Source organism: Dama dama, chromosome X (assembly GCF_033118175.1).
Source record: "Dama dama isolate Ldn47 chromosome X, ASM3311817v1, whole genome shotgun sequence".
Taxonomy (NCBI): Eukaryota; Metazoa; Chordata; class Mammalia; order Artiodactyla; family Cervidae; genus Dama; species Dama dama.
The window spans coordinates 121372032-121385272 of record NC_083714.1 but is presented as its reverse complement, the minus strand read 5'-3'; the positions used below and the strand labels follow the sequence as shown (position 1 = coordinate 121385272).

The 13241-nt window shown below is 35.7% G+C and overlaps 1 protein-coding gene across 1 annotated transcript in view; it reads right to left on the bottom strand.

Annotated features, from left to right (window-relative positions):
* Positions 1-13241, bottom strand: part of DMD (dystrophin) — a 2165569-nt gene that overhangs the window by 829879 nt on the left and 1322449 nt on the right. The window contains exons 45-46 of the mRNA XM_061137756.1: positions 9465-9612; positions 6829-6978 (exon numbers count right to left, since the gene is read on the bottom strand). Of these exons, the coding sequence (XP_060993739.1) occupies positions 6829-6978; positions 9465-9612 (298 nt within the window). The remainder of the gene's footprint in view (positions 1-6828; positions 6979-9464; positions 9613-13241) is intronic.

Below are 13241 nucleotides of genomic sequence, written 5' to 3'. Positions count from 1 at the left end.
CCAACTCTTTGCAACCCTGTGGACTGTAGCCCACCAGACTTCTTTGTCTATGGGATGCTCCAGGCAAGAATACTGGAGTGGGTTGCCATTCCCTTCTCCAGGGGATCTTCCCGACCCAGGGATCGAACCCACATCTCTTTTGTCTCCTGCATTGGCAGGCAGGATCTTCACCACTAGAACCACCTAGGCAAAGACATATATTACAGAGGAAAAAAAAGAAGAGAGTAATAGTGGTGGGGAGAGGTTAGAACACACACACACACACACACACACACAAGTTCAGAGAACATAGAAAGAAATATGATGAATGATAAATATTGAAATCAACACAGAATCAGACATGTGTATGAAGATTAGAGAGTGAGACACTCAAAGGAAAAAAAAAAACCCACAGAGGTTAGCTTTAATTACATTGCCATTCTGTAGATCTTATGGATATTATTGCTAGATGGTAAAACTCAAAACACGCATTAGACAAAAATGAGGACATCACTTCATGGTCCTTATCTGGAGGAAACCACAGTTTAAACCAAGACCTATATTTCACCTCAAAGTAACATTTTCCATCTGTGTTATAAACAGCTGCTGGCTCGGCCACAGCAAGTTAACACAGTTTTGCAACAAACCCATTAAAGAGTCCACCACTCTCTTAAAGGAACAGCTATATTACCTCCCATCACTGTTTTCTGTATTCAGTAATAAAACATAAAAGTGCCAAAATAATTGGTAAGTTGGTTAAATACACAAGGTACAATGTAATAGAGTCAGCTGTGGAAAAATGTGCCTGACATCAGGTATTGTATTAGCAGGCTGTTTTAGAAACACCATGTGTTAAGGAACTGCATGTCTGTATTCCAGCAACCACGACCTACTAGTTACAATTCTAACACTCACTCTAGCCTTTAAATGGAGGGGTGTGCTACAGAATACAGGCAGGGGGGTCGCCATTATTTCTTCTCTCTTCTAATGACTGAGCATTTAAGGTTTAATGATGATCAAGACCATCTCTTGATCATCTTGACCACCTTATTTTTTTTAACTGTTGACTTGCGTAATGACATAAATTGGCATTAATCATTCATTTTCCATTCTTAAATTTAATTCAACAGGGATAGGGTGGCATTGAGAAGAGACAAATACTTTTTAATATGACTACTGAATAAGATTCCAAATTCTATGAACTTTAGTGGCAAAGACATAGTACAAAAATTATAATATTGGGATAAGACACAGATATTATGAATGATATAGAAATATAAGTCTACACAAGATGGTGTTCATAGTCTTAGTTTTCATTTTCTATCATAAAAAAATTGACATTCTATTCTGTTGCAGAAAAGATAAAATCTTGACATATGCTTCACTAGTCACAAAGCTACTATCATGTTTTTGACAGTTCTCTCACATTTCCTACAATTATAATTTCTGTGTTCCTTTTTGTAACATCAAGGAATATTTGGGCACATCTTTCCTCCTTGTTCTCTTCTTATGAGGAATGATTTTATTTGTAAAAGAGTTGTGTGTCTACAACATTTAATTACTAGGAAAATACCTTCCTTCAACATGTAAGTGTCTATATGTATATGTGGCTATTCTGAAATCATTAAAGGAAGAAACGTTACATTTTACAGTAGGACAAAATTAGCTTAAAAAATTTAAATTATGTTTATTTACACAACCAAAAGAAAGTGTCAATATATAAAAATAAAAGGAGATTTCCCCCCCAAATATCTAATTGCTTGAATTATAGAGGTCAGAACACACATTTTGAATTTAATGTCATATAATTGGTACTCATTTCAGTTCATAAATATTTTATCAGTCATGTAAATGATCTGCTTCAAGAATTTCAGCATCATCGATTAAAAAATGTAATGAATACCCTGACAATTAAAAATTCAGTCTCTACTTCTTTCTTTTCAAATCATCTATGTAAAGAACTGTTTCTCAGTGTAACTTTTTCATGGCTCTCAATTTGGTCGAGTATTGATGAATGACAGGCAATTCTTGACAGGCAACTGTACCATTTTTGAAAGAATCCATTTCATATTACATGAAAATTATACTTCTGTGGTATTTTCTTGGTATGGATTTGCTCCCGGTTTGAAGGATTACAATTTGCTTTATATTTTGAATAGAACAAAGTTAACAGGTATTCAATGTGCTCAATAAGGTAGTAGAAATGTGGTCAAAAGTGGATGAGAGGTTTCAAAACATACTTGGAAGGTCAAAAGCATAAATGGAGAAAGTACATATGGGGACACAAAAAGTAAGGGAGAAGAAGCCTTCGGTACACGGGATCTAAACTTGGCAAAACCTGGATAGTGTTTGGATTAAAGATGTCATGATGTCTGAGAATAAGAGCATGTATGAAAGCTTCTAGATGCAAATTTGTGTCAATATCAAAACTACCCCACAGCGAATGGTCTTCTTTTAACACTGACCTACAGGCAAAAATAAACAAATTAAAACAGTGAGTGTGGTTCTTACCTAAATAAATTGAACTTCTTGTCTGGAAAGAATTTTAGCATTGGTATGAATAGCTCAGAATAAAGCCCACTGTATCATAGACTTTGAAGGTTTCTTTCAACAAGAGACTCAGCTCTCTACCTTAGCACATAGAGTAAAATATCCCAGTTAACAAGACCCATCCAGCTACTTAGAGCTTATAGTCTATTTTCTCCTTCTTAAATATAAATATACACAAGATCCTTAGCAGTATTTAAAAAGTCTACAGCCCCCAAAGGGAAAATAGCATGGGAGTGGACAAATTCCTTGAAAGACACAACTTATAAAAGTTGACACACCAAGAAATAAAAATATAACCATTCCTGTATCTATTAAAGAAATGGATCCATTATCAAAAATTTTCTCACCAAAAAAACCTCAACAATAACAACACCACAAAACATAACACCCCATGCACTGATGGCTTTACAACTGAATTCTTCCAAACATCTCAGGAAGAAATGATACCAATATTCACCAATTTTCACCAGTCTTGGTATCATTCCAGAACAAAGAAAGAGAGAACCTCTGAACTTGATTATTAAGTCTAGTTTAACATTGCTATCAACACTCAAGAAGGATTCAAAAATAAATTACAGACCGTTTCTTGCCATGAATAAAGATATAAAAATCATAAGCAAGCATATTAGAAAACTGAATCCAGCAAACTATAAAAAAGTAGAAGACATCATGACCAATAGGATTTATTTCTGGAATTCCAGAGTAATTTCAAATTCCCAAAACAATGACTGTCATTTGTCACATTCAGAGGAAAAAAATCATAGGATCTTTTTAATAAATGCAGAGAAAGTTATGAATAGGTTACCTATTCGTAACAAAAATTTGAGAAAAAAGAATAAGGAAAAAATTCTTTAACCTGATTCAGAGGATCTATAAAAAGTTCTATAAGGAACATAATATTTAATGATTAACTACTGAAAGCAGTCCACCTGAAACAGGAAATGACTCAAGGCCTCCCATTATCACCCCGTCTCTTAAACATTGTTTTAGAGGCCCAAGTTTATGCAAAAACAACTAAAATCCTAAGGACTGGAAAGAGAGAAACTACCTCTATTTGATGACATGATTGTGCACATTAAAAAAGTCGAAAACGTTTTACAAAACATTGATATTAGTATGTGAATCTGGCAAGGACACTGGATGTGTGTTTAATGTAAAAAAAACTATTTTTATATATCAGCAACAAAAAGAAAATAAAGCTTGAAATGAATCCCGTTTATAAAAGGACCAAAACATCAAATATCTGGGATTAAATCTAATAAAACATGTGCCGGTCCTCTGGATTGAAAACTACAAAGTATTTCTAAAAATGCATTAAAGGAGTCCTCAGCAAATGAAGGGATGTAACATTTTCATAGATTAGATGACTCAACATTGTAAAAATGTTAACTGATCTATAAGCTCAACACAATCAAATTGATATTCTGGCAGGCTTTAGTAAAAATTGGCAAGTTGGTTCTAAAATTTATTTGGTGAACCGAAAATAGCAAAAAACAATCTGGAGTAAGAAGAATAAGGTTTGAATTTTTATGCTACCAGATCCCAATTTTTTTTGTAAAACAAGTATGTGGGTTTGTATGTGTGTGTTATATACATGTGTGTGTATATATATATATACACATACATATACATGCATGTATAGTTATATATGTAGGTATATATATATATACAAACATATACATTGTATGTATACACACACATATACATACACATATGTCTGTGTGTGTACACACATACGTGTACACACACACACATATATGTTGTTGTTTTTGCCTTCTCAGACTATTCTTTCAGAATGGAGGGACTTCCCAGGTATCACAGCATTAAAGAATCCCTCTGCCAATGCAAGAGACGCGAGTTCAATTCCAGGGTCAGGATGATCCCCTGGAGAACCCAGACAACCCACTCCAGTATTTTTGCCTGGAAAATCCCATGGATAGAGAAGCCTGGTAGGCTACAGTCCATGGGGTTGCAAAAGAGTCAGACACGACTTATGACTAAACAACAACAGATGTGTATATTCACATATATACATTGTGTGGGTATATAAACATACACACATACACAATATAATATTGTTCAATGATACCTGCTACAACATGGGTGAAACTTTAACATCTTATGCCAGGTGAAATAATCTCAACACAAAGGGACAGATACAGTGTGAGTCCACTTATATGAAATCTCTAGAACAGGCAAAAACATACAGACAGAAAGTAGATTAGAGGTTCCTTTTAGGGAGATGGGTTCAGGGGTAGGGTGATGGGGAGCTATTGCTTAACAGTTACAGAGTTTCTCTTTGGGGTACTGCACATGTTTTAGAAACAGATAATGGTAATGGTTTCACATTGTGGATATAATAAATGACCATAAATTATATACTTAAAATCATTAAAATGACAAATCTTATGTTATATATATGTACTACAACTTAAAAAGTAATTATACCAAAACCATTGAACTGTACACTTTAAAATGGGTGAATTATATGGTATATAAATTGTATCTCAAGCTGTTGAAAGATGACTGTTAAATGTACCCCTCTTATACTTTAAATTGATGCTTTTGAACTGTGGTGTTGAAGAAGACTCTTGAGAGTCCCTTGGACTGCAAGGAGATCAAACCAGTCCATCCTAAAGGAAATCAGTCCTGAATATTCATTGGAAGGACTGCTGCTGAAGCCGAAACTCCAATACTTTGGCCACCTGATGCGGAGAACTGACTCACTGGAAAAGAGCCTGATGCTGGGAAAGATTGAAGGCAGGAGGAGAAGGGGATGACAGAGGATGAAATGGTTGGATGACATCATCGACTCAATGGACATGAGCTTGAGCAAGCTCTGGGAGTTGGTGATGGGCAGGGAAACCTGGCATGCTGCAGTCCATGGGCTCACAAAGAGTCAGATATGACTGAGTGGCTGAAATGAACTGAACTGAACTGAACCTCTCTGGTGGGAGATGTTTATAACAAGGGAAACTGTAAATTTTGGGGGAGGAGTCTTTGGGCAATCACTGTAACTTCCTCTCAATTTTGCTGTGAACCTAAAAATGCTCTAAAAACACAAAATCTTCATTAAAAAATTAAACTACTGAACTGAAAAAAAAAGAAAGATGACTGTTACAAAGTCACTGCAGTACTAGTTGAAGGACATTGATAATCAAGAGAATCCAGAACAGATTCATATATATATGTTCACTTGATTTATGACAAGGTTGTCAGAGGAGTACAGTACGAACAGGACAGCCTTTTGATAAATAGCCTTTTGATGAACCAGCTAATGTTGCTTTTTTTTTTTAATTCATATGCACCACTTGGTTTAAGGGCTTCCTTGGTGGCTCAGAGGGTAAAGCATCTGCCTGCAATGCGGGAGACCCAAGTTCGACCCCTGGGTCAGGAAGAGCCCCTGGAGAAGGAAATGGCAACCCGCTCCAGTATTCTTGCCTGGAGAATCCCATGGATGGAGAAGCCTGGTAGGCTACAGTCCACGGGGTCACAAAGAGTTGGACATGACTGAGCGACTTCACTTTCATTTCACTTGGTTTTAAAGAGTAAATATGCATTAATTTGATAAACAATTTAAAATATTATATTTAAAAAATAAAATATTAGATTTAATAAGTATCCAAGTTAGAAAGATGAAAACTCACAAGTAAACAAATAAACAGTAAATAAATCAAACATCTTTTAGAGAAGTTTAGCATGCATTGATCCTTGATTAAGTCTATACCATTGTTGGTGGTGGTGGTGGTGGTTCAGTTGCTAAGTTGTGTCCTACTCTTGCGACCCCATGGATTGTAGCCTACTAGGCTGCACTGTCCATGGGATTCTCCAGACAAGAACACTGTAGCGGGTTGCCATTTCCTTCTCCAGAGGACCTTCCGGACCCAGGAATTGAACCTCGGTCTCCTGCATTGTATGCATATTGGTAAGGCTAAGTAATTTTGATTTATGATACTCATTGAGCTGGACAACCTCCATCTTCCTTAAATATTGTCAATCTACACCTGAACACTAAATGAATCACTTCATCCTTTTTCCTAATTCTTTAGAATAATTCATGTAAAGTAATAGTGGTATATAACTTGGCATTTGGTCATTACTGTACCATCATTCACCATCAACATTCCTTCCATTCACAACAAATCATACACCCAAATCAAATAGTCAATTAAAATAAAAACAAAATAACAATCCATAAAACCAGCCCTCTCCCCCAGCCTTACCAATTAAGCACCATGAAACAAAAGAAATGCTTGCAGCATTTAACACATGTGACAGGACAGATGGTTAATGTCTAACCTTTATCCACTGAAGATTTGTCTGCTTGAGCTTATTTTCAAGTTTATCTTGCTCTTCTGGGCTTATGGGAGCACTTACAAGCACTGTTCCTCCTGTTTCATTTAATTGTTTTAGAATTCCCTGACGCAGGGGCAACTCTTTGGCCAGTAACTGAAACAGACAAATGCAACAACATTTAAAATGAATTACAGCACAATGCCAACTACCTTGTCTTTGCCTCTATTGATTAATCTATCAAAACAAAGAAAGACTGGAGGCCCATCAGTTCCTTAAATACCAAGTTTTCTACAGAGCGCAGAGCTGGTGGACTAAGACACCCACACCTAAGTAAATCAGCCCATCCTACAAAGGATCAGAATATCTTGTCTCCCTCAGAGATTTTTTTTTTCTCAAGAGAAAAATGTTACGTAGTATGATGAGCTCTAAAACAATGCCCTAAACAGTGTCAAAAGTCTAAAACCACACCTCTCTTAAATAGAATAATCTGGGCAAATATAAGCATCCTCTCAGGTATTAGGTTTCCATATTATAACTTAGCATAGTAAGAAATTGCATTATCATATTAAAAGATAACTAAGAACATACCTGATAACTGGCATTGTGCTAACTGACCTCTTCATATACATTATCTTAGTTAACTTTTATAATAATGTCATGAGGTAGATCTTACTATCTTCATCTTACATAGAAGGAAACTGAGACAGAGTGGTTAAATATCAGATTCAAGGACACAGAAGTAGCAAGCAACAGACTGGTGATCCAAACTTGGGCGTTTTCATTTAAGAACACTTAATTTTGATACCTGCACATTCCTAAATTTTTCTTATTCATTTAACATCACATTAAAAGTGTCCTTTTTATGATCAACAAAGCTATCATAGTTTTATTAACTGTCTTTTATTTATTTGTATCTTCTATTACTGCACTGTTAATAGTACCACTAGCCACATGAGGCTGTTTAAATTTAAATTAACTGTCAGTAAAATTAAAAACTTAATTCTTCAGTCACATCAGCTACCTTTCATGTCCTCAAAAGGCAAGTGCAGCTAGTGGCTACTAAAGTTGCTAATATTCAACACATTTATCATGTTGTTAAATGATATTGGATGGTGCTATTGGACGGTGTTGATCTAGACTAAGGAAAAAAAAGGAAATCAATGCATATTTATTAATAAGTGAACACCACCTAACATGTCTCTTAAATGAATTATCAATTACTTTCTTATATATATATAACACTCAATATATTTAGGAAAGATGAATTTTTAAGAACAGACTGAGTTTGTTTTTCCATGGCATAACCATCCTCGAACCATGGATCAAAAACTTTTTATTTTTTGACTCTCAAATACCTAATACATTATCTGAATATACTAGATGCTTAATATTTGTTTACTGAATTAGGCAATATTTTACTTCTTATACTTCATCTTCTGTCAGGTACACATTTCTTATTTCACAGAAATAAGTAGTTGACATGGAGTCTAATCTGCATGTGCAAATCAACTGAATCATTGATAAAGAAGCAGTTCCATTTCTCTTTGATTCTGTGACCTTGTAAAATGAGGATAATAACCATTTTGGAAGTTTGATAAGATTAAAATAGCAGATGTAAATACATCTAATACTTAGTATGTAACAGGGGATGATTGAATGTTAATTTCCCTTTCCCTTCAAGAATTAAAGTAAAACAGATCCAAAACTTTCCTAAGTTTTATTTCCTAAGTTTTCCTAAAACTTAAACCATGACAGTTAATCCAACAGCAAATCAAAGCATCTCAGTCAGCCAGGAGAGCGAATCAGAAAGCAGCAGACATCATAGTGTGTTAGTTGCTCAGTCGTGTCTGATTCTTTGCGACCCCGTGGACTGTAGCTGGCTAGACTCCCCTGTCCAGGGGATTCTCCAGGCAAGAGTACTGGAGTGGGTTGCCATTCCTTTCTCCATCACATTAAGCAGGCATAAAAAAGCCACTTGAATACACCAGAAGTTTTATTCAACCAGTATAGAAAGTGAACCAACGTCACCTCCCCTTACCCCTGCAGACAAACCAAAAAAACCAAAATACTGCTTCAGGCAAATAGAATGTCTTTAATTAGAGGCTGAAGTAGGGAGACTGATTTGGCAATTAAGATCTTCCATAAGAAATGAGATCATTTCTAAAGATTCTCCCCAGTTTTTAAAATAATTTGGAGCTGTGGAATTCTCCATTAAGTCTAAAATTAATTTCAAATCAGTTTAAAAAATATCATTATGCATTTTATACACACACATACACAAACAGAAGCACACATATATATATCCGATACATACTTAAAAAAAAAATATATATATATATATATATATACTCACTGGGCTAAGACAAAATAAAGTTGTGAGCAAAATTACTGAAGAACTATCAGTATCCCAATGGGCAGGAAATCAATGACTGGATGGATACATTTAAAAAATATATTCTTATACTTTTTTTTTTCTTTTTTGGACATACCATGTAGCTCGTGGGATCTTAGTTCCCCGACCAGGGATTAAACTCAGGCCACGGCAGTGAGTGGCCAAGTCCTAACCACTGGACCCCCAGGGAATTCCCCCTAGGTTCATATACAAGTAGGCCCTGGGAGATTTTTGAAAATAAAATTACCTTGACTTCCTCAAGCTTTTCTTTTAGTTGCTGCTCATTTCCAGGTTCAAGCGGAATACTAGAAATGTTATCTGCTTCTTCCAACCATAAAACAAATTCATTCAAATCTCTTTGAAATTCTGACAGGATATTCTTTTGTTCTTCTAACCTGGAGAAGAATAAAATTGTTTTAGAGAACATACTTCTCAAGTTTTCTTTTTTTTATTTAAGACAATTCAAAAAAGTTGCACACACTTTCAAAAAATAAGCCATTTTAAAGATGTTAACGATATAATATTTTTAAGGATGCAATATTTTAAAGGCCTCGTCAAATATCACCTTTGGGGCAAAACTGCCTCTGGTTGAGAACAACTTCACTAGAGTAAGTATATAAAGTGAAATTACATGTTTTAAGATGTTTGAATGAAATACATCGTTATGGAAAATTGTAAAGTAAAAACAAGGGAATTAAATGAAAACACTAAATTATTACATGTTCAAATGTTTTTCAAATTACAACACAAAATCTTTTTGGAGGAAAGAGGGAATTGATTTAAAATACTTAACATATGTTGTACTAGTGGATGTTGTTAATTATAAAAGCACATATACTGTATATTACTCAATTAGCCATAAATTTATTCTTACATATTGAATCATAACACAGCTGAGCAAAATAAGCTGCGCTTATAACAATTTACATTTTTTTGTTTTATTATCTTTTGGGAACTATGTATCTGTGGTATGTAAGCTTTTAAATTGAAGTATAATATACATATAGGAAAGTGTTCATATAGAGATCAATATAGTTTTTAAAAATGGATATATCAACTAACCCTTGGATACATCAAAGGAATAGAATGTTATTAGAAGTCCCCTCAAAACCTTTGCAGTCACTAACTCCAAGTGTAATCAGTATCCTGTCAACTTTTATTATTTTGCCTGTATTGAGCATTATGTATATGGGGCAACCCACTCCAGTATTCTTGCCTGGGAAATCCTGTGGACAGAGGAGCCTGGAGGGCTACAGTCCATGTGGTCCCAAGAGTCGGACATGACTTAGTGACTAAACAACAACACTGCCTTTAAATGTAATGTTTACAATCATCATCCATGTTCTGTGTAGATTATCTTCTTCTCTTCATAGCACTAAACTGTATAAAATATATCTCTGTTGGTGGACATTTGAGTTGCTTCCATTTGGGGGCTGTTCAGCTAATTTTTCGTTTGTTTTTGCTTCAAGTTGACAAATATTTATTGAGGGTTCACTAACTTCCAGGAACTCAGATAGGCATTCTGATCAAAGAGAAATGAGTTATGTACCTTGCCTTGAGGATTTCATAGTCCATGAGAGGGAAGAAGCATGTAAATCTAAGACTATGATAGAATATTGTGGAGGACAAGTTATTTTCTGGATATAGAAAGGTATAGAAGATGTGTCAGAGGAGATAATGGTCTACTTGGGTATTAAAGCATGAAAAGGGATTTGATTCACAGCCTGTGCAAAAACGGGGCACTGAGAGAACTACAGTTACACTAATTCCCCAAACTGGATCCGGTTATTGGATTTATGTTCCTCTATACTCATTTTTGTTCTTTGATGTGAGCTAGTCCAAAGTCTACCCGAGGCACATGAGAAGACACTGTCTTCTTTTTCTATTCTCCAAACAGCAGATTCTATAAAAACCCAAGTCCTATTTTGGGCTCCATTGAAAACTCAAATCATATTATGTCATCATTGCACTCAAACTTTTCTATTGCTTCCCAGTTCATTCACATCAAAAGCAAAGTCATTATAGCACTCTATGAGGGTCTAGATCTGTGCTGTTCAATATACTAGACACCTTCACATGTGGCTACTGAGCACTTGAAATGATGTGTGGGAAATTGAATGTGCTGTAAGTGTAAATTGCATACTGGATTTCAAAGACTTAGTACAAAAAAAAGTCATCTCTGTACCTTCTACTCAATTTTTCTGCGAACCTAAAGCTGCTATAAAATATACAACTATTTTTATGGGGGAAAGGGTGGAGGGGAGGGGTAGATTGGGAGTTTGAGATTGACATGTATGGACTGCTATATTTAAAATAGACAATTAACAAGGATCTATTGCAAAAAATAAAAAGATAAACCTAATAAAAATAAAAATATTTCTAAAGTATTAAAAAATAATATAAAACATCTCATTAGTCCTTTAAATATGTACAAGTCAACATGATAATAGGTTAATTTCACCTGTCCTTACTCTTTTTTACACGTGACATTAGAAAATTTAAAATTACATATGAGGCTCACTGTACTTTTGTATGGAAAAGCAACGATCTATAAAATCTGCTGATCCCCTTTCTCCTTACTTGTCCAACCTCATGCCCATCTTCTCTCCCTTTCTCTTATCCTTCTAGAGACCTCAGCTTGTGTACTTGCTGTTTTTTCCTTCCTAGAATGACCTTCCCTCACAAATCAAGCATGACTGGTTTCCTCAGCTCCTGCAGGTCTCTCCTGATGATTCTACTTAAAATCACACCTCTTCTCTCTCCAATTTCTGTTCTTTCTCCCTAGTCAATCTTTCTCTTCAGTACTTAAAACATTCCTGGTAGCTCAGTTGTAAAGAATCCACCTGCAATACAGGAGATACAGGAGACACTGGTTAGATATCTGGGTCAGCTCCTGGAGAAGGAAATGACAACCCACTCCAGTATTCTTGCCTGGGAAATCCCACGGACAGAGGAGCCTGGTGGGCTACAGTCCATGGGGTTGCAAAGAGTTAGACATGACTGAGTGACTGAGCGTGCCCAAAACAAAAAAGCACTATAATTTGGTTGTTTTGTATATCGTCTATCTTACACAGGAAATCAAACTTTCTGAGGGCAAAGATTTTGCCTGTTTTATTTACTACCGTTACCCTTGCTCCTGAAATTATGCCTGGCACAAAAAACATGTTAAATAAATAACTGTTGTGTGAATGAATGAATTTGGCCATCATTCTTTTCAATCTTACACGCTTTTCTGTTTCAAAAGAATTGTTCCCATTTTTTGCAATACTGACTGTAAAACATAATCTAATTTACTCACCGATGTGCACTACAGTATTTCACCAAATGAAATAGACCTTCACTTGCAGGTCATATAACATCACTGTGTATACTCCCAGGATGTGGGTTAGAGTGAGGAATGCTGCTGATTAAATGATGACATTTATTACTTAGACGTTTTATTAAGAAATTGTTCTTTAGGTTTATATATATATATTTTTCTCTTATGGTCCCCTTGAATATGCATAAAAAAGTCAAGTATAAGTGAAAAAATTGGTGCAGTGTTCTTCAAATTTCCTCATATTTAGACTTTGAGTCTCCAATACCACTTTTCCTTTTAGAGCAGTGGTCCTCAGCCTTTTTGGCACCAGAGACCAGTTTCATGGAAGATAATTTTTTTCATGTACAGGGGTGGGGGGGGAGGGGATGGTTTCTGGATGACTCAATCGCATTACATTTATTGTGTACTTTACTTCTATTACTATTACATCTGCTCCTCATCAGATCACCAGGCATCAGAGCCCCTCAGTTCAGTTCAGTTCAGTCGCTCAGTCGTGTCTGACTCTTTGCGACCCCATGGACTGCAGCACGCCAGGCCTCCCTGTCCATCACCAACTCCCGGAGTTTACTCAAACTCATGTCCATTGAGTCGGTGATGCCATCCAACCATCTCATCCTCTGTCATCCCCTTCTCCTCCTGCCTTCAATCTTTCCCAGCATCAGGGTCTTTTTCAATGAGTCAGTTCTTTGCATCAGGTGGCCAAAG